This window comes from Ambystoma mexicanum, chromosome 12, assembly GCF_040938575.1.
Source record: "Ambystoma mexicanum isolate Mex_15411 chromosome 12, UKY_AmexF1_1, whole genome shotgun sequence".
Taxonomy (NCBI): Eukaryota; Metazoa; Chordata; class Amphibia; order Caudata; family Ambystomatidae; genus Ambystoma; species Ambystoma mexicanum.
Genome location: NC_090936.1, coordinates 1166279191 through 1166306318, shown reverse-complemented (window position 1 = coordinate 1166306318; position 27128 = coordinate 1166279191). Strand labels below are relative to the sequence as shown.

Sequence of the window (27128 nt, the reverse complement as noted above, 5' to 3'; positions counted from 1 at the left end):
ATGGAGTCGCCATTCGAGCCTCTGCATTCGGCACCGTTGAAGTTTCTGTCGTGGAAGACAGCATTTCTTGTGGCCATCACCTCCGCACGGCGAGTGGGAGAGATCCAGGCCCTATCCTGCAAGCCCCCATACTTGACTTTTCATGAGACGAGGGTGGTGCTGAGGATGCACCCCTCCTTTATGCCCAAGGTGCCGTCGGACTTCCATCACAACGAGCCCTTGGTGTTGCCAGTTTTCTTCCCGTCGCCTTCGTCTCCGGCCGAGAGGACTTTGCACCTACTGGATATAGCTAGAGCGCTGAAGTTCTACATGGACTGCACAGAGAGTTTTCGGAAGACTTCACAGCTTTTTGTGAACTTTGGACCTGTGAACCAAGGGAAGGCCCTCTCGAAGGCTTCAATTTCCAGATGGCTCTTCGGCTGCATCATGCACTGTCACCGGTTGGCAAACCGACCGTTGCCCACCCATCCGAGAGCCCATTCCACCAGCGCGATCGCTGCTACCACGGCGTGGTGTGCCCCTGCTAGATATCTGCAGGGCTGCTACGTGGAGGTCGACGCACACCTTTATGAGATTCTACTGCATCGACCGGGATTCCAGGGAGGAGTCCAGGGTCGGCTAAGCAGTGGTGCGCAACCTGTTCGCCTGAAGGTGGGCCTGGTGAGGAGGTAAGAGTTGCTTAATGTTGAGTTTATGTAATGCTTAATGTTGAGCCTTTTGCCACCTCCCGTGGTTGTGCATGTGTGTACTGCTATGTATTCTTATATTCATGAGCATGTGAATCCATGCCAGACCCCATGCTGGAGAAGGAACAAGTTACTTACCTGTAACTGTTGTTCTCCAGCATGGGTCTGGCATGGATTCACATGCGAACCCTCCCTCCTACCCCCCTGCGGCTCTTCACTTGGTCATACTGCCACTTTACGTGCTACCAAATCTGAGGATGGGTGCTAGGGGCAGGGCTTAGGGAGAGGGCAGTCATTGGCTGGGGGCAGTATGACCCAGAGACCAGTGATTGGTTACTACTAAGAAAGACAGATCAGAAACGAAACTGATACTGATTTTGTCTTTACCGAGGATTCCCAGCCTGACGACGGGGAATATTCATGAGCATGTGAATCCATGCCAGACCCATGCTGGAGAACAACAGTTATAGGTAAGTAACTTGTTCCTTCTCACCAAAAGGTGCCTCTTAACCTGAACACCCGGCACACCCGCATCCAGGGGCACTTAACAAAGTCGCCCTGGTTGTTTTACTGATTGCTAAGACAGCATGAGCACAGGTGCAGTGATCAACTCCAGCAAGCTGTGCAAGTAAATGCAAGTGGCATGCTCCATCTGCATTCTGGAATGATGACATTGCTTGCAAGAAGTAGTGTAACTAGCAGCAATGCCTGCTGACTGGATGAGTCCTTTGGGCTGTGAGCCATACGAACTCCTTGTGTGCCCTTCTGCATTTTCGCGTATCAACTTGTGTGGTGGAATGTACTGCTGACACGAGCCCTGCTTGCATTGCATGATGGGTATACACAACTGACCGTGCTCGATTGCAGGTGGTGGTTTGGGGATCATTTCTCTTTTTATCTCTATGGACCACAGATATTGGGTCGCTGTCTTGTGAGAGTGCTGTTTGAGATCACACCACCTTAACCCCCAAAAAATTGGGTGATCTTTTATGGTCTTTGCCCCCGCAAATAATCTGGCGTCAGCATTGTAGAAGCCTTGAAGCGGAGCGAGAACGGTTTCAGGCAGACCAATGAGGCGGCAATATAGTCCAGTCTTGACACGGTAGTCGTCTCTTGGTACCTGGGTTTATTTTGCTGTCTTTTATGTCGGAGAAATTGGAAATTGATGGGTTCTTTTCAGTTTATGTGGCAGTCAATCTTATCTAAAAGGGCTGTTAATTTGACTTGGAGGTCGACTGGGTTCAGGAGATCCCGCCAATGTTGTAGCATTTCTTTCTCAGCCAGTTATTTGGTTTTATGAGGTTTCAGTTTAAGGAATTGTGACGAATCATATGATGTCGTCCCTTCTCCCTGAGGGGGAGACCCTTTCCATGAAGTCAGAGAAGTGAGGCAGCTACCCGATAGTCCCATTGAGGGTGGTACTCAGCGGGTGGATCTCATGAGAAGGGATGCCCCCTCTTGGCTACAGGGAGAACTTCATGGTTTAGCACAGTATAGTACACCCTCACTCACCTTTCTTCCCTCATCTTCTTTTTCTTCCTCTGATCACCTAAGTTCCCCCACATGTATTTATGCAATAGCAATAGTACCACTAGTACTGGGACGAGGAAGATTAGGGCTGACTCCACTCAACTATTCTCTCAATATACTGGGACGAGGAAGTTCAGAACTGACTCTACAGAACTATCACATCAATATTCTGAGACGGGGAAGAAGTGCTGCATCAGAGGGGACTCACAAGACCATGCCTTTGAGCAGTCTAGCTTTTGTGTTCCATGGAAATTAAAAAGGGAAGAAGGACTAACAACATTGTCAGTCCCTCTGCAGAGGCACCGCAAGCAAGGCAACCACCGCGTAGACTGAAGAGCTGAACCTGCAGCTACTGACTGGGACATGGCGGAATGCGAGATGGCATCCCTACCTGCTTGTAAGAGGACCGGAGACAAAAGGCCAGAAGAGGTTGAGGCTCTTGGCACGGAAGAGCACTGAGGACGACGGTCTAGCAGGTATGCGCCGCCTGGCTCCCAAGAAGTGCTGGGGAGCCGCGTACAGCAATGTGCAAACAGGAAACAAGGCAGAAGAACCATCGGAAGATGCAAGGAGGCCCGAGACTGAGGGGACAGACGGGGAGCCCATACAGAAGGTATAGGGTTGACACAGAGACCTCACAGGCACTCGAGAAGCCAATGTAAAGGGGTCTGGGACCTGAGACAGAGAAACACAGAGACAGGGGTCTCGGACCTGAGACGCCAGTGTGAAGGGGTAAAGGATCTGAGAAAGAGAGATCATATTTTTGGCTGGGGGGAGTGTACCAGGAATACTGTAAAGAACCAGTCAAGCTTACCCAGGGGTCAAGGGCCCAACTGTGCATGATGATGAAGTCCTCCAACAAGGCCTCTTGTTCATTGCAGTACCTGCTAAGGTCGTATGCCAGGTCTGTCGAAGTGAGTCACTGGAGGGGCTCATCACTAGCCTGAGAGAGGCCAGGGGAAGGGAGACATTCCCCCTACTTTGTGGGAATGTGAAAACCAGCCTGAGAAAAGCCAGGGAAGGAAGGCATTCTTCTGGACCAAAACGACAGTAAACCACTTTAGTTTGTTTTCAATTGTAAGGGATAGAAGTAGGATTTTGACACTGTATGGTGGACTCTTTATTTCCGCAAATTCTGTCATTTTCCTTAGCGTTTTATTTGAGGCAGGGAAACTCCTCTTAGAGTTAGAGAAAGATAGGGTTTTCTCTTTACTTTCTTTAAAGAATAAAAGTCTTTGACCAAAACCATGTCACCTGTATGTCGGTCTCCTCCTTCAGAATGGCCATCCACTCCCAGATGCCTTGGAGTTTAGGGTTAGTGCTTGCTTCTTGTTGAAAATGGAGCGCTGTGCGTCATCGGCAGAGCCATGCATGCGGTAGCCACCTTAGGTTTCCTATTCTCTCAATGCAAAGCAGAACGGTGGAACTTTATCTTCTGCCCCGTTTTTCAGCTTAGAAAAACCGTTTCCATCCAACTTATTTTCAACCCTTTTTCTTTCTGTGGTTGTCCTCCATTTTGAGAGCTGCTTTCAAGAGGCTCAAAGAGGAAGCGACACCACAATCACCATAGTAAGGTATTCCCAGCAGCTATGTGTATTCTAGGTGTTGACGTACTGTGTCTCCGCCAGCCGTTCTCCAGACCCTGGTTCTTATAGAAAAAGGATAATGGGGATGGAGGGGAAATGTTGGTAGAGGTGAGCAAAGTTTGAGGCAAAACGTTCTAATTTTCCTGAGGCCGTAAATTGGGCATTTCAAATGGGTCCTACCAGAAATTTTGCTTTGGTTCTGAAATGTTGTTTTGCACTATGACATTTTGGCCAAAAAACGCAGTTTCAGGAAAAAGAGAATTTTTCCTAAAAAGTTGCGAATCAGGAAAGAATCCTCATCACTGGCAAAGTGAAATTGGAGACGAATTTCACCAATTTAATTTCACTGGCGGTAATTTCACCCACCCCGCTGAAGTAGGAACAGAATTAGGCAGAGTTGCGGCGGGCGACTGCAGGTATGAAATCGATGGTAGTGCTCAAAGGCATTTTGGATGCAAGCTGATCCAACATATGGTTGAAACAGATCGCGCAAAGTTGTGAGTGGTGTTGGGTCTGTACTATTGAGGAGGTGTTATGGCAGGCAGTTTTCGAGTGATACTTTCGTAGAAGCAATGTGTGGTTGTGCGATGTGCTCAAGCAGGCCCTTGTAGCATGGAGACAAACCTGTTGGGGCTTATTATTACTGACTCCGAAACAAAACTAGAATACTCATTAGGGCGCTGCCTAGAGTAAACTGTGTGAAAGGAGACTGCGGAGACACACTGCGGATACGTGGAGAAGGGAGTGGGTTGGAGGATTCTGTCCATCTGTGTGCTGGGACTGCTTGGTTTATATCATCTTGGGGTGTTTAATCAATGAAGGTATGTTAATGTTTGGCCTATGCCACACAGTAGTTATTTTATTGTTTTATTATAACGCGCTTAATACCCGAGTTCGGTTTCTAAGCACGGGTCCAGGATTCAAACTCTGTTACTCTTCCAAGACCAGCACGTTGCCCCTGAGTGATCCTCCGTTGAGGCCTGGCATAACGGGGTGAAGTCAAATATAATGACCTATGTTAGTATTGGGAGAGTGCAAACATAGAAATGTAGCTATATAATGGGGTACATTCAGAAATGTGCTGACTAGACCCCCTTACGCTAGAATGTGAGAGAAAGAGAAAAGGCAAGCCAGACCCCCTTCATTGCAGATGCAGCGCCTGCATGGAATGCGTGGTGGCGCCGTATTTTCAGCCTCACTCCAGTGGAGCAGGAGCTCCCACGACCCTGCAGGAGCAGTGGTCCAGCACAGGGAAGCTACCTGGATATTCTACATCATTTTCGGTAAGCGCACCTCGCTTTGCTTTTCATTTGTAAGCGGCGTTCTTCAAATCTCCAGACACGCTGCCCAGATGCCTGTGCTACCCCTGCACCCTGATGTAGTCATTACGCTGTGTTTTGTGCTACCACCGGCACCGTGTGCTTGATTCCACCATTGCAGCCCACAAGGAGCCTAATACACCTAAAGATGGCCGCCAGCATAACGTCGGAGGCTTCCAGAGCCTAACCTTCCCAGCAGACCCTGCTGAGTCCTGATTGGCTGGTTCGCCTTTACAGGTAGCCTATCCTGAGCCGGAAGGCGATGCCTGCCCACCAGCACTAAGGCCCAGTGCAACAAGTCCTACCCCTGTCCTGGCCTGTCCTCAGCCTTACTCACTGTTCGCCTGGTCACTATGCCCGTCTACACCACGCTCTAATCCCTGGCCTTGGACATACAGTTGCCTCTTCTTGCGAACTCTGACTAACATCATCATCATCCAGAAAAAGTAAGACGACGGTTGCTATTATCCTCTCTTTCGTCTTCAAAAATGCCCCTTTGGATTTCGGCCCTATGAGTCTGCTATCTAGCATAGCTGCACACGGTGCACCATTTGTGTACATTGCCTGCGAATCCATTTTCTTGACTGTCGCGCTAGCCTGTACAACATTCACCCAGACGCTACACTTGCCGCCGTTCGGACGTTTGCATATTGGATAGTCACTGTCATTAGCTGTTGCTACATGCTTCCCGCCCATGCGCGTACTAATTCTATGCATTTATCAGTGGCCCGATCGTAGTTATGTCTGTTAGTATGACCGTATTTTAATGCCACAGCGATACTTCAGTTGTTGTTCTTTATAAAATGATCACTCCTTTCCTGCCATAAAGTAATGCTCGCATGTGTTATGACGGCGTTCCTCCTCTGAATTGCAATGAACCTCCTGTCAGGCCATGATATACGTTCTTTGCCCGATTTAGCCAATGCGCACCGTCTAACCAGTTGCGCCACACGTTTTGATCTATGCCTATTTATACTGTACTGATCTGCTTTTGCCATGTCCACACGCTGTCGCTAACCTCAGGGCACCTGCCTTACACTGCTATACGCATGCTAAACCCATGCATTCAGCTTTACTGCCCGACTTTCTAATGTATGTGCGCATTGCTATAGTCATGCATCCAGCCTTATGATCTGACCCTCGAACCTAGCCAAATACTGCTATATATAGGTATTAAGCATCTCTGTTGGATTCCACAATCTAGATGTTCACTGCCTATAACTGTACTGAGTCTTAGTGTTTGATTTTCCAACATAGCATAGCGTCTACGTGCCTGTTGTGCTTACAATGTTTAAGTGGTACCCCTAGAGTGACTTATCTTGCCTCTAGGTACCATATATTTCCAGTCACAGTAACAACGAGATGATAAATATGCCACTGGACCCTTTGGGTTGTATCCATTGAATCACCCTTTAACTGCTCCACTGCCTTAAATAATCACATGCATCCCTATATACTGCTGTCACCAGACCATACTGACCAGCATAGAAGTGCCCTGCGCTTTATTACTACATCTAGCCCATCTGTGTTTAGTTTTGTGCTAATTTGCAAACGCTTGCTATTCTACCCACACACCAGATGCACACACTGCATCTTACCTACCATACACAATGTTCCTCCCGGGCCTTTACTCTATACTACTGAGAATCATTCTCCACCTTATCAATTCCACATGCCCGCCCAGCTCACCCCTCAACTTGATCAGCCTAGGCACTACATCACCCACCCTCACAGAGCCTAGCACCACTATCATGCTTACCCTACTCTCTCCCCCCTGCCTTACAGACAGGCTGACCAGATTATGATCCAGACTTCCCAAAATACATGAGCCCAGAGCTAGGGACTCCAAAATATCCAAACTCACAAACCGAATCTCCATTAGCACCTGCGATAACCTTACGCTGAAAAAAACCAAACTCAAACCCCTCAACACCAGTACAACCAACAACAAAGCGCTCATCACAGCAACCACCAGCACCCCTGCCAAAACCACTACCCCACCTATAAAAGGTGCCCTCATTAACGCTCGCTCCATAATTGCCCAAGCCACGGACATCGCTGATCTCATCTTAGCTGAAGATCTAGACTTCTTAGCCATAACAGAGTCCTGGCTCCATGCAGCCGCAGGCCCAGCCCTTTCGCTAGCCATCCCTATTGATTACACCATCATCCGAGCGGATAGAACTGAAGCTAGAGGCAGAGGTTTGGCCATCATTGCCAAGACTCACCTTAACATCAGACTTAACTCCGCTACACACCTCCCATCATGCGAATCACTTACAGCCAAGCTACCCACGGCCAACTCCCAAACAATATCCATTCACCTACTATACAGACCGCCTGGACCCCTGGGATATTTCGAGGAAGACCTCAGTGCCATCCTTACCGACAACCTAAAAAACTCCTCACAATGCCTCCTCTTAGGAGACTTCAACTTAGGTTACAAAGACCCCAAAGACAACCAAGCCTCCCTCATCAGTAACACCATGTCTGAACTAGGCTTCACACAAAAAGTATCCAGCCCCACCCATAACAAAGGGAGAACCCTTGACTGGATAGCAGACTACAACTGTGCCGTGTCAATCACTAATGACACTCCCCAATCCTGGACTGACCACCATCTCCTTTCCTTCTCACTCGAGGCCTCAAGCCCCAAAACCAACTTGGCACTAGCTGCAGCCATCCCCACGAGAAGCAAAAAAAACATTACAGTGGAAAAATGGATCCCGCTCATTCTTCCTACGCTCAGCCAACTCCAAGACTCTAATCCCTATGACCTCGTAGAAGGCTATAACAACACCATGCGCAGAGCCTTAGACGCCATTGCACCACTAAAACTCAGAAAATGCAAACCTAAAAAGCACCTCAACCAATGGTTCTCCAGCCATCTTAAAACCCTTAGATTGGAAAAGCGCAAACTGGAACAAGTCTGGAGACAATCTCCAACAGACCACAACAAACTACTGCTCAACAAAATAACGGCCAACTATCAAAAAGAAATCATAGCGGCCAAACAAGATTCCTATAACCAGAGAATCTCACAATCCAATTCCAGCACCAAAGAATTATTTACTATCCTGAAAGAATTGGAAACACCGGTGATAATTCCAGATACTTGCGATAAGAACAAACAATGGTGCACCAGCGTCCAAAATGCACTAAAGAACAAAGTCACCGGCCTTCAAACCAAAATTAAAAACAAGCAAGACTCCCTCACCAAACTCACCAACCCCTTCAAGGCCCACGCCAGCCCTCCACCCTCACACCATACACCCATCACTGCTCGCTTCAGCTTTTCCAAAGTCTCTACTCCCGAAGTAGAAAAAATCATTCTCGGCCTTAAACCCTCCAACTGCAAAGGCGACCTCTGCCCCCCACAAATCATTAAAGATGCGGCAAGAGACCTCTCGCCATTCATCACCAGGCTCATCAATGCCTCATTCTCCTCAGGAACAGTCCCCAGTAACCTCAAAGAGTCTTGGGTCCTCCCTCTCCTCAAAAAACCCTCCCTCGACCCGTCCATCCCGACCAACTACAGACCGATTACCACCGTCCCATTCCTGCTCAAAATACTAGACAAGACAGCATACCAACAAATCCAAAAATATCTTGAAACTAACCACCTCCTAGGCATAAGACAATCAGGCTTCAGACCCCAACATGGGACTGAAACCGCCCTGATAGACCTGAAAGCCCAAATAGACGCCCTTAGAGACAACGGGAAAACTGCATTACTACTCTTGCTAGACCTCTCCGCGGCGTTTGACCTAGTTGACCATAACATCCTATGCAATCATTTAGACTCAGCTGCCCACTTCTCCCAAGAAGCCATCAGCTGGATTGAGTCATTCCTCAAAAACAGATCTATGCGTGTCTTCTCCTCCTCTGCCGCCGCCGAACCCATCCCCATCACGTGTGGAGTCCCACAGGGGTCTTGCGTCTCCCCCACTCTGTACAACGTGTTCACGAAGCCCCTGTTTGACGATCTAGATGGCCTGGGTATCACCTACACCAACTACGCCGATGATACACAGATCCTCATCCCGTTGACGGGAGATTACAACCAGGATTTGGCCTTGGTGAACAAGGTGTATCTCATCATCCAGGCATGGATGGCTTCGCACAGTCTATGCCTGAATGATGACAAAACTGAACTCATCATCCTTGGTTCCACCTCCAATCTAACCAAACTCGACCACAACTACGCTAACTTCATCATAGATGGGAACCTAATCAAGGTTTCCAAAGAAGTGAAAACTCTAGGAATATACCTCGACTCCTCCCTAACCTTCCACAAACAGGTTAGCTCGATGGCATTCTCCACGGCCTACATATGTAAGCTTATAAGAGCAGCCAAACCCTTCCTTTCCACCCAGAGTTGCATTACACTAGCCAGAGCCCTGGTATTATCCAAACTGGACTATTGTAATGCCCTCCACATAGGAGCCAGCAAGCAAATCACCAACAAAATTCAGACGCTTCAGAACAACGCTCTTAGGGCAGCGCTCAACATTCCCAGGAGGGAACACATTTCCAATATCAGGAAATCCCATAACTGGCTCAGCACAACAGACAAAATCCTGCTTAAAGTAGCATCGCTCACCCACAAATGCCTGAACAACGATGCCCCACGCTACCTGGCAGACAGAATACGCAAACACACCCCCACCAGACCCACCAGAACCTCCAACGCCAACCTGCTCACTGTCCCCAGGTTCAAACGCACCAAAATGGGCGGCAACAGCTTCCAGGTGAAAGCACCTCAACACTGGAACTCCTTACCGCCATCTCTCAGAACACCCCAACCTTACTCACATTTTAGACGCAACTACATTCATTGGATAAAGAACACAAACCATTAACACCTCTAACACCACACGGCTGCTTTCCGCTTTGTATGCTTATATGTAAATTTGTAAAATATATGTAATATATGTAACTCTTTAAATATATGTACTGCATTATCTCCTTCCTGCCAAACTGTATTCATGTCCTCATTGTCTCACTATAATTATGTAATGCAATGTATAAGCAACCAGTAACCAAGCTTTGAATAACCATGCTGCTCATGCGCCCTCATACCCTCGGGTCTGGTGCGCAATACAAATGAATAAACTAAACTAAACTAAACAAGGTATACGTACCCATGTTCCACAGCTCTGAAGATTTCTTTATTGGTCCTCAATGGAACAAGAATGTACTTTGATAATTCTCTGATTGGCATACAAATGCTGCAGAATGGATCTGGAAGTGGTAATGCTACTTGTAATGGCATAACAGTACTATGACCAACAGTAGTGCCACTACTACTACCGGTATCAATAATACTGCTAATGCTACAAGTAGTGGCACATTTTATGAACAATATTGTTACTACCGGCAGTAGTACTATTAGTAGTGCTACTACTTGTGCTAATGCTACAAGTAGTCAGTTCAATAGTACTACCAGTAGTAATGCTACTACTGATGCTGTTAGTAGTACTAATACTGCTTCTACTAATGCTGGTAGTAGCAATGGCGTTTTTGTTAAGCGATTTCAACACTACTGCTACCAACAGTAGCGGTACTACTATCAGCAGTAGTGGTAGCACTATTGCGATTAGTAGTAGAAGTAGGGTTACTATCAGTAGTAGCACGATCACAACTAACATTATTATTAATATGAGCAGTACCAGAAGTAGCATTCGATACCCAGTGATGTTAAGAGAAAAGTAATGACGAATACAATTTTTAACTAACACAGAATACTGAAAAACACCACATTTTTGGTAAAAATGTATATGGGGTGGGGTAAGGGATTAAAATGGGTAGGGAGTGGGATGGGGTGGGATTGTAAACCTAGAAAAACAGGGAGCTTGGGGGAACCCCAACCCCCAATTAAAGAAAATCAGTATTTTTTCATTATTTTAAGTTTTCGTTTATCCTTTTTTTGTTAAAATCACATGGAACCGTAGCATTGACACTACAAGTAGTAATAGTACTAGGACTAGTACTATGGCTACTACTAACAGTAAGCAGTCATAGTAATGCTGGCACTTATGCTGCTACTAATAGTGGTAATAGTACTACTAACAGCATTAGTGCTAATACTGTTGGTAGTGTTACTAATGGTAGTAGTGCTACTGTTGCTGCTGGTAATAGTGCTGCTGCTACTGCCAGCAGTAGTTGTAATTCTTTTGTTACATACAGTGCCACTGCTAGTAGTAGCAGCACTGTTACCAGTGGAAGCAGTAGAAGCACTATTACCCACAGCAGTAGTAGTAATTATATTGTTGCTTAAAGTGCCACTGCTAGTAGTAGCAGCACTGTTACCAGTGGAAGCAGTAGGAGCACTATTACCCACAGCAGTAGTAGTAATTCTATTGTTGCTTAAAGTGCCACTGCTAGTAGTAGCAGCACTGTTACCAGTGGAAGCAGTAGAAGCACTATTACCCACAGCAGTAGTAGTACTTCTATTGTTGCTTACAGTGCCACTGCTAGTAGTAGCAGCACTGTTACCAGTGGAAGCAGTAGAAGCACTATTACCCACAGCAGTAGTAGTACTTCTATTGTTCCTTACAGTGCCACTGCTAGTAGTAGCAGCACTGTTACCAGTGGAAGCAGTAGAAGCACTATTACCAGCAGCAGTAGTAGTAATTCTATTGTTGCTTAAAGTGCCACTGCTAGTAGTAGCAGCACTGTTACCAGTGGAAGCAGTAGAAGCACTATTACCCACAGCAGTAGTAGTAATTCTATTGTTGCTTAAAGTGCCACTACTAGTAGTAGCAGCACTGTTACCAGTGGAAGCAGTAGAAGCACTATTATCCACAGCAGTAGTAGTAATTCTATTGTTCCTTAAAGTGCCACTACTAGTAGTAGCAGCACTGTTACCAGTGGAAGCAGTAGAAGCACTATTACCCACAGCAGTAGTAGTAATTCTATTGTTGCTTAAAGTGCCACTGCTTGTAGTAGCAGCACTGTTACCAGTGGAAGCAGTAGAAGCACTATTACCCACAGCAGTAGTAGTAATTCTATTGTTCCTTACAGTGCCACTACTAGTAGTAGCAGCACTGTTACCAGTGGAAGTCGTAGTAGCAGTAGCACTATTACCCACTGCCACCAGTAGCAGCAATTCTAGTGTTACCTAAAGGGCTAATACCAGTAGTAGCAATGATATCACTGCAGCTGGCACTGCTACTAGTGTTAGCAATAATAGCCCAGCTGCTTCTGCTACTACCGTCGCTGGGGAGATTAGTCATTTGATGGTCTAAAATAATTCAAAATGCAACCTTTTAACTTCCCACCTGCTGCTGTAATGGTTCTGCAGGTTGCGCTTCCTCTCCTCCTTTTGATGTCACTCCCTCTTAAAACAACACCTAGATTAGAAGATAGTCAGAGCTTGAACAAGACTTGCAAACAATTTCCAAATTAAGAGAGACTGGAATGTGTTTTTATCCTGCTGGAGAATGGGGAGAAGAGATAATAGCAGTCAGGAGCAATGCATTTTAATTTTGTAAAAACTGTATGTCCCTTTTAAGGAAGAAGGCAATCCAGTTTAGTTATTAACCAGGGAGGTCTATTTGTGATTCCAGCAAAAGAGGTGAGTGTATTGGCACCAGTAAGGCTGCCTCGCCAGTGCCGAGAACCCCGAAGACGTAGTCTACAGCCGACCACACCTCTCAGGACTACGCAACTTACTAAGAGACAAATTTGTCACAATCAGGTTGACTGTACACTTGTTGGTCTCTTTTAATTGCCACCCTCCCAAAGTTCTTGGAGGTGGATGAAAAGCGGTATGCGTCCCTTTACAGAAACCCTCAACAAATAAGTACACATAGGCGTTCACCTATCAGTAACCCCCATGAGACGAGTCCTTTTTAAATCGAAGATCACCGTCTCGCCATCCAAACTACTCTGTTCTTTTGTTGTTGTTTCAGGGAGCTGATGTAGGGTGACCACTGCCTACAGGAACAGAGGAAGGCCTTACAGAGAGCAGTTATGGTGGCAGGAGGGGTGTGCAAGCACAGGAATGGACAACAATGTCATGTTTGGCATCAGATAAGCGATTGATTCACAGAAAGCAGCCTGGGGTTGAGGGCTTCTGAGGGAGGAGTGTACTAATCAGGTCGGTACTAGGCAGCACACTGTACACGGGTGATCTATAGGTGACCTTATGCATGTGTACTCTTGAAGCAAAATGCTAGAAATCGGGGTGAGGGATCCGTGGACAGCGGTCTAGTTTTGAAGCTATTTTATTTTGCCTCCAAAACGATTTTGCACGGATGAATATATTTAGACATTTACAAGACTTTCGATAAGCACGAACGTTTTTGGCCAGACGTTTATTTTACAAGGGAAATACAGGTGAGTATCGTCCTCTTCTATTGTCGAGGAACAGTTTCCACGGTGATGCACAAGTATGCAGTACAGCTGAGTAGTGACATAGAATTTTTACAGGGTGCAGCCCAGGACTGTGGTAGGTCCAGGGGTACTAAACACAATAGTGTACACAACACTATCTATAAACACATATACACAGGAGTTGTGCCACAAAACATCGATACGGAAGTGTTTCGGCCAAACGAGGCTGGGTGAGAGCCCGAGGTGGTGTGGCCTTCCTCAGGATAATCACTGGTAGTGGTGCTGTCCGTAAGGGTAATCTGTGGGGGAAGGGATAGCTGTCAGGATCCCTGGCAGTTGCGACCTCTGGCGACCCCTAAATGACGTCCCTGCCACACCGGACACCTGCACGTGTTACTGCCTCTCCCACTACGCTTGCTTTGCGAGCGTTTTTAACCACCTTTTAAAACACCGTTCTTAACACTTTGAACTATAGTAAGCGGCACCTCCCAGTCTATAGTTCACCTCAGCGTTCACACTTGATCCCTGCAGTCGACAGGGTAGTCTGACGGATAGCCTGAATAATAGTAGGCTATGACCATTTCAGCACACTTAGTAGACACGTACACCACTGGTGTCCCTAGTTTTTGGTCTAACACGTACCACACCCACACAATCCCATGCTGGATGTATTTTGGACCATGGTTTTTACAGACACGGTCCCCCCCGAGTGTGAAGATAACGGTTTGTTAACCTTTTTCTCTCACAGCTCCTAGAGACTCTAGGCTGTATTTATTTGCCTTTGTGACCCGATTTTTACAAGTCCCTCCATGTCACGTGCTGACATGCATCTCAGAGTCCGGTACCCATAACAGGACTCCCAGCACAGCATCTCACTACTCACCTGTACTGCATACTCGTGCATCACTGTGGAAACTTTTCCTCGACAATAGAAGAGGACGATACTCACCTGTATTTCCCTTGTAAAATAAACGTCTGTCCAAAAACTTCGTGCTTATCGAAAGTCTTGTAAATGTTTAAATATATTCATCTGTGCAAAATCGTTTTGGTGGCAAAATAAAATAGCTTCAAAACTAGACAGCTGTCCACAAATCTCTCACCCTGATTTCTAGCATTTTGCAACAGGTACCCTCCTGAGCATATCAGGACTCTGCCATGTGCCCTTTATATATTCTTGACTTAGCACAGCCCGTGGTTGTAGGGCTATTGAGAATCTTACTGTGTGTTAGAAAAACTCCACACAGTCACATCGCATAGTATGGAAAAAGTAAACGTTGTGTCCTACACAGACGAATATTTTAGAAAACTACTGGGTACCACTTTAGCTTTAGGAGCCGAAGTTGGTGCTATCGCACAAGCTGCAAACAAAGATGATCTTGACATCATCCAACAGAAGAAAAAAAAAAACTAGTCCGCACAGAGATGCACGCCACCTTCATGCTTGAGTATTTAAAAGCGGGTATTATACTAGAAGGGCTACAAGTTAATAACATTCCTAGGGTATTCACGGATAACCCCAAGTTCAAAATCAACTTCAGTGGGGTTGGGAACAAGTGTAGTCATGACTGGATTATTCTTACCATGGACACGGCCCAAGAGGAATGCAAAAAACAAGGGGAAGAACTTGCTACCCTTGAAGACAAATTCAACAACGACAAAACCATAATAGAAGCAAAAAAGAAACTGGAGAAACTTGAAGAGGAGATCGCCAAATTCAAACAAATAACTGTAGACAGAAAAGTACAGAAATTTAGATAAAACTAACTACGCAGAGGAGAAGACATACTCATACCTCAAGGATACTTTCTACAGCGACTTACCGCAACAACAACAGCAGAATTTCAATAGACAGAACCGTATTGTCAACTTCTCTGGCAGTTCCGGATCATCCAGTGGAAGCATCCCGAGCCCACCTGGGAGTAGTAGGACCACCGGCCCTCCACAAAGGGGAGGACAACGGGGCCGACCGAAGAGGCACCCACAGCAATCAGGCCAGTACATGAGGACGAGGCAATGGTACTCCAACCAACCATGACAACGATACCCATCTTTAACCTTTCGTCTAGATCATTGACCAACTCAGAACAGACACTGCTACAAAGAGGACTATCTTTCGTCCCGGCCACCAAAGCAGATCCTTTCAAATCCGAGGCAGAACTCAGAATTTTTTTTCGCACCCTCAGACTCAAATATTTTTTCGAAGTATACCTCCCGAATAAACAGAACTCAGAAGACACTGGTGCCGAAAACATCGAAAGGAGCCAAGAAAACACGACAGGACTTAAACCAAAGTCTAGTTTTGTACCTCCCCCACACACTATTCCTAGCGAATTCGACACATTTGAAAAGCTGGTTACCACCACTATCAACACAGGCCTAACTAAAAAGAACTTTTACCAAGAAAATCTAAGCAAAGAAGAAAGGAAATCCCTGGGTGACCTGAACCTAGATAGATCTATCACAATCAAACCGGCAGATAAAGGTGGTGGGATTGTCTGCATGAACACCACAGACTACAACAAGGAATGCTTGCGCCTATTGGCTGATACCACATCTTACGAGAAGTTAAATAGAGATCCCACCAAAAGACTACAAGAAGAGATCCTTAGCCTCACCAAACACGCAGAAGACCAAAGTTGGATATGCGAGGACGAACGCCACTTCCTCAATAAAACCCACCCAAGGATACCAGCATTCTATATCCTCCCTAAGATCCATAAACGCGCTACTCAACTGCCCGGGCGCCCCATTGTCTCAGCCTGTGATTCTCTTTTGGAGCCCTTGTCCTTGTATACACACTTTTTTATGAAACCATTCATCAGTAAAATGAAGTCTTACATCAAAGACAGCACCGACACCATTAAAGTCCTACAGAATTTAAACCTTTCCTCCCACATTATCCTGGCTACCATGGACATAGAGGCACTCTATACCTCGATCCCCCAACAGGAAGGACTGGAAGCATTGACCATCTGTCTCAACAGAAGAACCAATATCACGTCTACTCCCACTAACTTCATCTTGGAGTGTATTAGACTAGCTATGACCGAGAATCTTTTCCTCTTCGAACACCAGATTTACCAGCAGATTAAAGGCGTCAGCATGGGGGTGACTTTTGCCCCTGACGTAGCTAATTTATATATGGCTAGTATGAGGACGACCATATATACAACGAGGACAACCCCTACAAAGTCCACCTTTTGCTATGGCGACGATACATCGATGATGTTCTCCTAGTGTGGGAAGGCAGCAAAGAGCTTTTGCTCGAGTTCCACGGATGGCTCAACCACAGAAACCCACACATAAAGTTCACCATTGAATGGGATTGTCAAGCCGTGAATTTCCTGGACCTCTACATCTACCGCTCTGGGAATTCATTAAAAACAGAATTGTTCAGGAAACCCACAGATTGAAACAGCCTGCTTCACTTCTCCAGTTTCCATCCCCAAAGATTGAAATACAACCTACCATATGGACGATTTCTCTGCATAGGCAGGAACTGCACAGAAAAAGAAAAGTTCGAACATCATGCTAAACAACTCCAGACATGCCTAAGTGAAAGAGGTTACCCCAATAAATACATCAGAATGGCTCGGAAAAGGGCAGCCAACACTCATCGTACGATTTGCTTGACTGTGAGCACCAAGGACCCCATAGACCGGATGGTCTGTGTCACCACATTCAATCCCATCAATAACCTGGTTAAGACTGCAATAAACAAACATTGGCACCTGATAAAAAATAAAGGTACTCTGGACAAAAAACCTCTGTTCGCTTTTAAAAAGAATAGGAACCATAGAGACACCCTGGTACATACGTTTCTGGAACCAGAAAAACAACAACCTACTTTGTGGGGTTTACCGCCCAAAGTAGGACACTACTCTTGTGGTAAGTGCATCGCATGTCGCTACACCAAGAACAGCAAGACTTCCACCCACAAAAACTTTGTCTGGACAATGCAAAATCACACTAACTGCGAGAGCAAAAACGTTGTCTATGTGATAAAATGCCCTTGCGACCTCATCTACATTGGGAAAACCATTAGACCCATAAAGCAAAGGATAAGCGAACATAGATCTTGTATTAAAAACTCAATACAAGACAAACCTTTTGTGCAACATTTCAGCAAAAAAGGCCACACCCACGAGCAACTGACGTGGACTATCTTGCAACAACTCCAACAGCAAAAAAGAGGAGGCAATATCAATCTAGCTCTCACCAGGCTCGAACAAAAATGGGTCCACAGACTGGACACAGTGAGAACCGGCCTAAATATCACCGTAGAGTGGAAACATTTCTAGGACTGATCCACTCCTGACCTAGTGCTCTACAGTTGCATTAGACTCCCAATAGGGTCACCGAGCACACGTGAAACTCTAGTTATAACATGCACCATCAAGGCTGCCTGCTTGTGATATATTCATGCTGATCTGTGGCACTTATGTGCCTGGTAAAGACAAACTGCAACATTTATATGTCACTGATCGACTATACGTTAAATGCGTTTTAGTCATTGTCTTTTGTCACCTATATTTATCACAGAACAATGACGTGATTACCACCCAGTGACATCATGTTGTTCCTTAATATTTATTGGTTTATTGTTTGCAAGATGTATATTTGAAAACGTCTACATTCTGGTTTATCACCATAGGGTGAGTAGAGCCTTATCTGTAACCTTGCCACCATCAATCGGGTTTGATGTCCCCCCCTCAGCGCCCACCTGGGGTCGCCGCCAACTTTGTCCACTCACATGCTTCTGTTATCCATCATTGAAGCTATGTTGGCACTCGCAGGGGCCACACACATACGGGTTGTATTCACTCTTGATGTGTCCATTTGCTATTGGTCGAACACTCCCAACCAATAGCCATGGGTGTCACTCACCCTTGAGCTACACACTTACCCCAGCACCCAGCCGGCACCCCATTGCTGGTTGGCTCACTGGGTTAGTGCTTTTAACAAATGGCAGTGACACTCCTCGGCAGAACCCATTGCCGCTAGGAGTGCAGTCGCCATTGATGGGCACCGGTAAGTCACGCTTCTATTCTTGCCTTTTTTTGGGTGTTTCTCTCAACAAAGCAGATGGTTCAAGTACCTTCAGCTCTCCCTACTTGCCTCACCGGCATTTTCTTAAACGACTCGAGGGGCTCTTGACGCACTTTAGATGTATTTATGCATTTCCGCCACGATAGTGTGGCCGCGCACCGCTGCAGCACTTCTTTAGGTAAAAACTGTAGTTTTGAGACCACGTTGTGGGCAGCATGCAACACTTCCATACTCACCTCGCTTAGATGGTTTAGATACTATGTCATGAGTAGACATCCTCTGCATGGGCCAACTCCACAGCCACACGGGACACCCGCACGTGTTACTGCCTCTCCCACTATGCCTGCGTTGCAAGCGTTGCAAGCGTTTTTAACCACCTTTTAAAACCCCGTTCTTAACACTTTGGACTATAGTAGGCGGCACCTCCCAGCCTTTATATAGTCTTGTGTACTCTTAAAAGCAGTTGGAGATAGTACTGCAGCCAGGATTGGAACCCAAGGGAACTAGTCCTAAAGGCAACAGCTTGGCCAGTAGCCAACGTTGCCTTCAGACTATTGCCGTATTCCTGATCCTCCCTGCCGCTGTTGTTTTGATCACATGTTGTAAATCCATTGGAAGACGAACCGCTGGATACCCGGGACCTCATTTCACCAAAATGCCTGGGGTAGCAGAGGTGACATCACATGCCCCTTGACCTCTCATGACATCACAGGATGTGATGTCATTTGACCCCACCTAGAAGTGACATTATGGGAAGCGATGGAACATTACCTTTTTTAGGAGTAGCAAGGAGGACCACGGGGGTAGCAAGGAAAACCTCAGCGGTTGCAGTTGTGACCCCTGGCAACCACCAAATGGCGGATACAACAACCAGTACATTGTCAATTTCTTTCTAATAATAGAGGGCAATGCGCCTGAATTCCTATAATGTCATTGATGGGTCACGAGCAGAGGTCAATTGGCTGTTTTCCACCTGATTGTCTATGCAAGGTGATACTGCTTACTTGACGTGTTTTGTTGTCCCTTTCTGTCGCACTAGTGTTGTGATCTTGGCTATCATGCGAGTCTGAACCGCGCCCTACGAACGTATCTCTCTGCAGAGTACAACCTCGAGACCTCCAGGCACGAGGGGCTGGACATCATCGAAAATGCCGTCGACAACCTAGAGCCAAGAAACGACAAGCAGCGCTTCATGGAGATGTACCCCACGGCCTTCTGCCCGCCAATGAAATTTGAGTTTCAGTCGCATCTCGGTGACGAGGTCTGTCCCTCTTTTTTCTTCACCAAGTTAGTTCCAAATGTGCTTAAGGATTTCAAAAATACATTCTGGGGCGGCGCCAAACACAGCTCATCTGAATTGTCTAGCTGTCTGCATTCGTTTTCTGTTAATTGTCTTAATTGTGAGCCAGTTGTATTGAGATGGGTCGCATGTGAGCAGAGAATAGAACCTTTTGTGGAGCTGCAGAAGCGCGATCGTCACAAGGGGGTGGTCACAAAATGCACCAGCTGTGCAGGGATACAAACCATTCTGTAGAAGAGAAAACCTGCTCACGCTTTTGTTCTTTCTAGAAGTGTTCTCCAGGGAGTTGTAAATGGAAATAATACATATTCAGTTATACAGGTGCCTCTGATTGAGAGCGCGTACAATTAAAGGGAGGAGCAGGTGACAGGTGCCGCTGTGTTCATGCGTTGTGCCATTTTGGGTTGGCAGGTTTGCCAGGTCAGTGCCCAGCAGCCATTGCAAGCAGAGCTCGTCCTTCGGTACCAGCAGCTGCAGTCGCGACTGACGACGCTGAAAATTGAGAACGAGGAGGTAAGGTCGTCATGTTTTCTCTTGGTTTGTATCATACACTACATTTCAATAAAAGGTAGATATGGTGTCAATTGCATTATTAAACGAAGGTGTCTCTCACTGGAAACAGTGGCATAGTTATCACGCACCGTTCTGTAGCAATAGCTGCAGTAGCAACTGATGACTCAAAATCGAGAATGAGGAGGTAAGGTTGTCATGTTTTCTCTTGGTTTGTATCATGCACTGCATTTCTATAAAATAGTGATATTGGTGTGCATTCCATGGAGAAAATGAAAGCTATCTCGCACTGGAAACAGTGGCATAATTCTCGCTCATCGTTCTGTAGCAACAGCTGCAGTCGTAACTGATGACTCAAAATCGAGAATGAGGTTAGTTAGGTTTTCATGTTTTCTCTTGGTTTGTACCATGCACTGCATTTCTATCAAAGAGTGATATTAGCGTGCATTGCATGAAGAAAATGAAAGCTGTCTCATACTGGAAACAGTGGCATAGTTCTCGCTCATCGTTCTATAGCAACAGCTTCAGTCGAGTCTCACCTTAACTTATGACTTTCAAAATTGAGAATGAGAAGGTATTGCGATCATGTTTTTTCTTGCTTTGGATTACACACTATATCACAGTAAAAGAGCGCTATTGGTGTAAAATGCCTGTATGAAATGGAAGATGTTTTGTACCGGAACCACTGGTATAGTTCTTGCTCATCTTTCGGTGCAAGTAGCTGCAGTCTTCTCTGGCATCGCTCAAAATGTCTTGCACTGGTAACCACTTACATACTTCTGTGGAACGTACGCCAACAGTTGGATAGTGCAGCCAGCTGTGTATGGTGACGAGCGTCAATTTCCACCTCCATCCAGGATATAGCGCCCACTAAGATAGAGCGATAATAATACAGAAGAACGTGGCACAAAGCAGCTTTCCCACAGTAAGGTCTTTACAAATTACCAAGAACATAAATGAAAAGTACATTGAAATATTGATGTGCAGAAATGTTGTGTTAAAGAAAAATATCGCTGGCATATGTTATTGCGTGTGAGAGGGGACGCTGGTATGTGGGTGGGGGAAGCCATAGGATTGTCCTCTGCTCCCAAACCAATGGCAGAAAGTGGTGGGCAGAGCACATGGTAGCTGGATTTTTATGGGGTGTTCTTTTCTTGGAAGAGGCAATGGCATAGTGCATGCTACGTGCTTGTGGGGTAGGGATAAGTTGTGTAAGGGCATATTGGGCAGAAGCCATTTGGTACTGTTGATTTTGAGGATACACACCTCAGAGGTGACCAATGACACCTCCCAGCCAATTAGGGAGCTCAGTCATCCAAGATCCCGAGGTAAGGTTGTAAAAATGCATGCCAGTCTATCTAGATGAAAGGAGACCGTCGCGTAAAGGGCACCTCTCTAGGAAAACAGCTATCCATTACAAGGCCCATATGCAGAGGCTGTATGGCACTTTAAGTACAGCTTCTGGAGGCTTCCTGCACCCCCTTGGTGTGTTTAAGCAATGCCCAACGGAGCAGGAGGGCATGCAGACTTCTTATTACTGAGGCCAAGAACAACCCGGTTCTATAGACCTGGAAACTGGGAGTAACTAGGAGCAAAGTCCTGGAGATAGGCCACCTGGGCTCTACCGGGAGTTAATCTGCATGATCCAGCCTGGCCTGCCCTCCACATCCTGTGCTGCTGTTATCGTGTCGTGGTATAGGCTGACATCGGGAGGAGGAGTGCACTCGCTCTTGCTTAAGCACATCATCATCATCATTTATTGAATTGCTGCGCAGACCTTGTTTTTCGTTCAATCGCAGTGACGCACGCTGATGGGGCATCGCATTAAGCATAGACTGCGGCATCGCGGAAGCTCAAATATTGACTGACTCGCTTAATGCTTCTTAGCCGGGACATTGATTTGGTTTTCATATTTATTGACAGATGAAATACACAGTCAATATGTTCTAGACATTAAAAATATTCCTAATTAATAAGAGACACCAGTTGTCTAATATCCTGTCTGCATACCTCCCTCAAGCGTAGCCTCTGTGATGTTGCCAATACTTTCTATGTCACTAAAAACACCAATTGAGGTTCCAAAGATTTGATAGGATGATTCTTGCCCTTTGAATTTTAATTATAAAAGATCACTATTGTCAGCCACTTTACTCTAAATTCAATTTCTTTATCTCTGATGAATATATTAAGATACATTGGCAAAGCTGTCTTATGCTGTTATAAGCATACATGTTTTGTTTCAAGTGCCTAATTTGGGGAGTTCTTGAAACTCTGTATCGGAGAGCAGAAATCGGCCCGCTTTGTTATGCAATTGAATGTCCTATTTCGATGTGCGTCCACGGCAGAGATTTCAAAATATCTTCGGTCTACCTTTGCACCATGAAATGATCCATCGCAGGAATGGAAAAGGGAATGATGTGTCCCCCAATCCAATATGACGTCATTGCTTTGGGTATCGAATTACAGTGCCCCGATTTTGGCTTTCAAAATATCTCTTATGTTAAAGAAACCTTTATATAGATGCAGTATATACAATTCATACCTCCGTGTACGGAAGAGTAAAATCACTTTGCGTAGAAGGAAACGAAAGTAAATGCGGACATCGCCGCCATCTACAACAACTACCCCCCCACACCGCCCAACACAAAAAAAACAAAGGAAAACGGAACAAGGATGAGATGCCACTTGTGTAGACCCATACACAACACTTTGAGGGGGCCTTTGTTTTTACAGTGAAACAACAGGAAATAAGAATGTCATGTACATACCTCAACACATTTCCCTCATATTGGTGCACATTGGTGCACTGTGCTTTTTCTCTTATTCTGGAAATTCCTGAGTTCTATGAATGAATATTGACTCTTGTGCCTTTGCTTACATGTCAAACAATTTCCCTGCAAACAAGTCGTTTCATTGTCTACACATATTAGGTCCCTCTTCAATGTGTCTTCTGTGCTCATTTGTGCTTAGTGGAGTAAGTGTTTACTGTATCATGCTCCAGGTCAAGAAAACTACGGAAGCCACTCTGCAGACGATTCAAGATATGGTCACGATAGAGGACTACGACGTGTCGGAATGTTTCCAGCACAGCCGGTCCACCGAGTCCGTCAAATCCACCGTCTCCGAAACCTACCTGAGCAAGCCTAGCATCGCCAAGAGACGAGCCAACCAGCAAGAGACGGAACAGTTCTACTTCATGGTACGTAGGACGCTGCGTCAACTGAATGAATGATAGGTTCCATCGTACGTACGATCGATCGTAGGCAGTAGGGACATTGTAAATTCTATGAACAAGAAAAGTATTTAAAAGGACGAATTGTGCTTCTTCCCGCAGAAATTCAGAGAGTACTTCGAAGGGAGCAACCTCATCACCAAGCTGCAAGCCAAACACGACCTTCTTCAGCGCACACTGGGAGAGGGCAAAGGTAATGGGTGCACCAATATTCCAGAGCGAACAGGAAATTTACTTCACGGAGCAACAAAGTTTCACATGAGTAGACTCTGTGTCTGCTTCAGGAAGCCTGCGCAACTGACCAAGCGTTCCTTTCTCGAAGGCTATACTCGCTGTGTTACACTCACAGGATGCCGAAAGCAGAGCTGGTTTGGCAACGCTAGTGGTTTCACACTTGCTCTCTTTTTCTGTCTTTCTCAGTTTCTTTTTCCCTTTTTTTTCATTTCCACCTTTCTTTTTCTTTTCCTCCTTTCTTGTTTTAATGTATTCCCATCCTTCCATTCTTTCTTTAGATATTTTTTCTTTAGATCTGACATTTGTGTTCTTTCTAGTGCTCTTTCTGTCGTCTCTTCTTCTCCTTCCTCTTCTCGCTCACCACTCCCTTTCCCACTCTTTCCCTCCACTTTTCCCGCTCTCCGTGCCCCCATCCTCCTCAACCTCTCTTCCCCATCTCCCATCTTCCCCCTAACAACGTCCCTAAGCCTATTCCACCTACACGCCCAGTCCTCCCGCTATCCTCCCTTGCATAAATGCCTGGCCCGATCAGATGCCCCACAGGGGTGACATTATCGAAGGTCGGTGGGTGGGTAGGAGGCATCTCAAGCACTTCTGAAATCTGGGTTCTGAGCAGAGAGTTCGTGTCACCAGTAGGTGTTCTGAGAATTGTACTGATGTCACCGGAGTAGTTCAGCCATTGTGGGCCTGTGCCTTTTGATCACGAGAATCCTGTGTCTCTTTAAACTGCTGTCATGATCTATACATTTCTCGTGTGATGTGCGTCGGCCATTACAGGTAGACTTTTTGCAAATACGCAAAGGCCCTATTGCAGGCATCGGCAAGCAATGACTGACCAGATGTTTTGGACTTTGACTCTCATCATGTCCAAAACATCTAGAGGGCCACATGTTGTAGCAATGAAGAACCCAGGCAGCAAAGCTGGTGGTTTCCTGCCCAGACTAATGGAAACATTGTATATATAATATCAAAAGGGTACCTGGAGTGATTCTATGGTCCTCCAGGTGAGTATACGCATTAAAGAAAAACAGTGGACCCATAGATAAATGATGACAAGATACCATATGTATGTAATCACAATTTTTACCAATACAAAATATTTATTACATTTTTGAGTCACCGACAGTTCATATTACGGATCCACCACTCAAACTCCATTCTTAACTCATAAATACCATATTCATACCAAACAACTAAACTTCACAATGGTGCCTATTGTCACCATAACAAAATACAAACTATATTGAAAATCAAGACTCGTTTGTTTTTCAGATGTGTCCTTCTATATAAATATAGGCGACATGTGTCTGTCTGTCGACACGTGTTTCGGTTGCAGTTCACTGAAGGTGCAGAATCTCTTGCCCCAGTCGTTTATAGCCAACCTTCTTCAGGACAGAGGACAACTGATAAATACACGTTGCCTCTATGATGGATGGAATGAACTTCGTGACCTCCACACGAGATACAGTTGGTGACGCTGTTGTAGTCGAGTCAATCTACATGTAGGTTCTCTCTCTCAAGAAAAGGTGCGGTGTGCCCTAGCTAGATCAGGGCTTGCCACATAATTAGCCAACAAGCTGATGAATGGAAGAATTGGCAAAATCTTCAGTTTCTTATTGCGGCACTGAGGTGTTGTAATCCCTCTCACACGATAAACATTCCCGTCGTGTGCAATTCTTGTAGCTCTTCTGTGTTATTCCAAGCTTCTCGCGTTCGTGCACCGGTGCGGCTGCCCACTACGGAGAAGCTTGCATACATATAGTATCTTGTCATCATGTATCTATTGGTCCACTGTTTTTCTTTAATGCATAATGGAAACATTGGCCTGGCTCTATGAACGCTATTGCTGCCTCGCTGCTGCAGGCTTGTGTGGCTCATGGCATGACATGGCATGTTATTGCACATGCCTATTTCCAAGATTATTTTATGAGGCGGGACCTTTGAGCACTATCCCATTCTCCCACGCCTTCTCCACTTTTCTGATCTGAATGTACCAGGACCTGGGAATGAGGCCCCAAATGTGTCCCTCATTGTTTTGTTTTTTCCCTCACTCCCTGCTCCTTCTTGGGGTGCCTCAAAGCGACGTGTTTTGCAGTTGGCGGTATATATAGAAATCAACAATAAATACAATATATGAAATAAAGGTGACTACGATAGATACCACTTTAATTTTAATTCCCCTTCAACCAAGCTAATTCTCCCTGTAATGATTTGTTAGAAATGTGAAATGATACGCTATTTTTTACATAGCTTTAACTCTCCTTATTGAATTTTTGTTGTTGTTAGGGCCTCAACTATGCTGACTACTGTGTTCATAAAATTGGATTGAAAACAGGTGTCATAGCTGCTGGACACCCACCTGGGTGCTGTTTTGGACTCAGCCAAACAACGTGTGGCTCCAATTGTGCTTAATCAACTGGTCACTGAAAACATGAGGCTAGGAATAACATTTATAATTAAATCAACGAGAGGTTTCCTGATTCTGGGAAGTTAGCTCAGTGTGTTAATGCGCCTACACTTGCGGATGGCGGTCTTGTATTCGTCATTTTGCATGAAAGGCACGACTCCCAAAAATGCTCAATAAACCAAGCGAGTCTTAAATCCCATCTCGCCCCTCCCACCTTATCTGCTTCATGGTTGATGGGGCTCATTACAAGTATGGCGGTGCGGGAAAGAATTGGTGGTAACGAAATTACCGCCACTTTTCCCAGTCCGCCATACTACGTGTTTGGCCCTGGAGTGGGGGATTTATCTCCACCATCATGCTGGAGGTAAATACTCCCACTTTCTGGTCAAAAGTAGCAAAAGCAGTGGAATTATTACGGTGGTAATTCCGCCAGTGGTAATTCCACTAAAAATTCCCCATCGAGTCCAATGAAGTCTCAGAAAATGGGGATTAACTCTGCCACCGCCACTTGAAATCCACTGGTAATTCTGCAGGACCAAGTGGCGGTAACGGTAATACAGTTTGGTGGTATTCCAGCGGATGTACTGCCCCACTCAAAATGAGGCCCATAGTCCTTTTGATAGTCTTCATAAGAGTACTTGTTGTTCGGGTGTCAAGAGGCAAGTGTTCCCGATACCCGCGTGCATCTTCTGTATTTTATTTTATGATTCCTCACCCTATTTATTTTTCTCTCTTTGAACATATTAAGGGCCTCATTATGAGTTTGGCGGTGCGGTAAAAACGTGGCAGTGATTTCGTTATCGTCACTTTTTTGCCAGCAACCGAATTAGCGCCACTTGTAATGCACCACCGAATTCTGAGGGTTCATTGCCAGCACAATGCTGACTTTACTTCCAATAGCCGCACCATATGACCTCCAACAGTAACTCCGCCAT

At 45.7% G+C, this 27128-nt stretch overlaps 1 protein-coding gene across 3 annotated transcripts in view; it reads left to right on the top strand.

The window, feature by feature from the left end:
• The window catches only part of SRGAP1 (SLIT-ROBO Rho GTPase activating protein 1), a 640444-nt gene that overhangs the window by 476294 nt on the left and 137022 nt on the right, over positions 1-27128 (top strand). For all 3 annotated transcript variants that reach the window (XR_011281914.1, XM_069629793.1, XM_069629794.1), the window contains 4 exons: positions 19550-19771; positions 20222-20323; positions 23322-23519; positions 23655-23745. Coding sequence is in view for 2 of the 3 variants with exons in the window: in XM_069629793.1 (XP_069485894.1) it covers positions 19550-19771; positions 20222-20323; positions 23322-23519; positions 23655-23745 (613 nt within the window). In the remaining variant the exon portion in view is untranslated. The remainder of the gene's footprint in view (positions 1-19549; positions 19772-20221; positions 20324-23321; positions 23520-23654; positions 23746-27128) is intronic.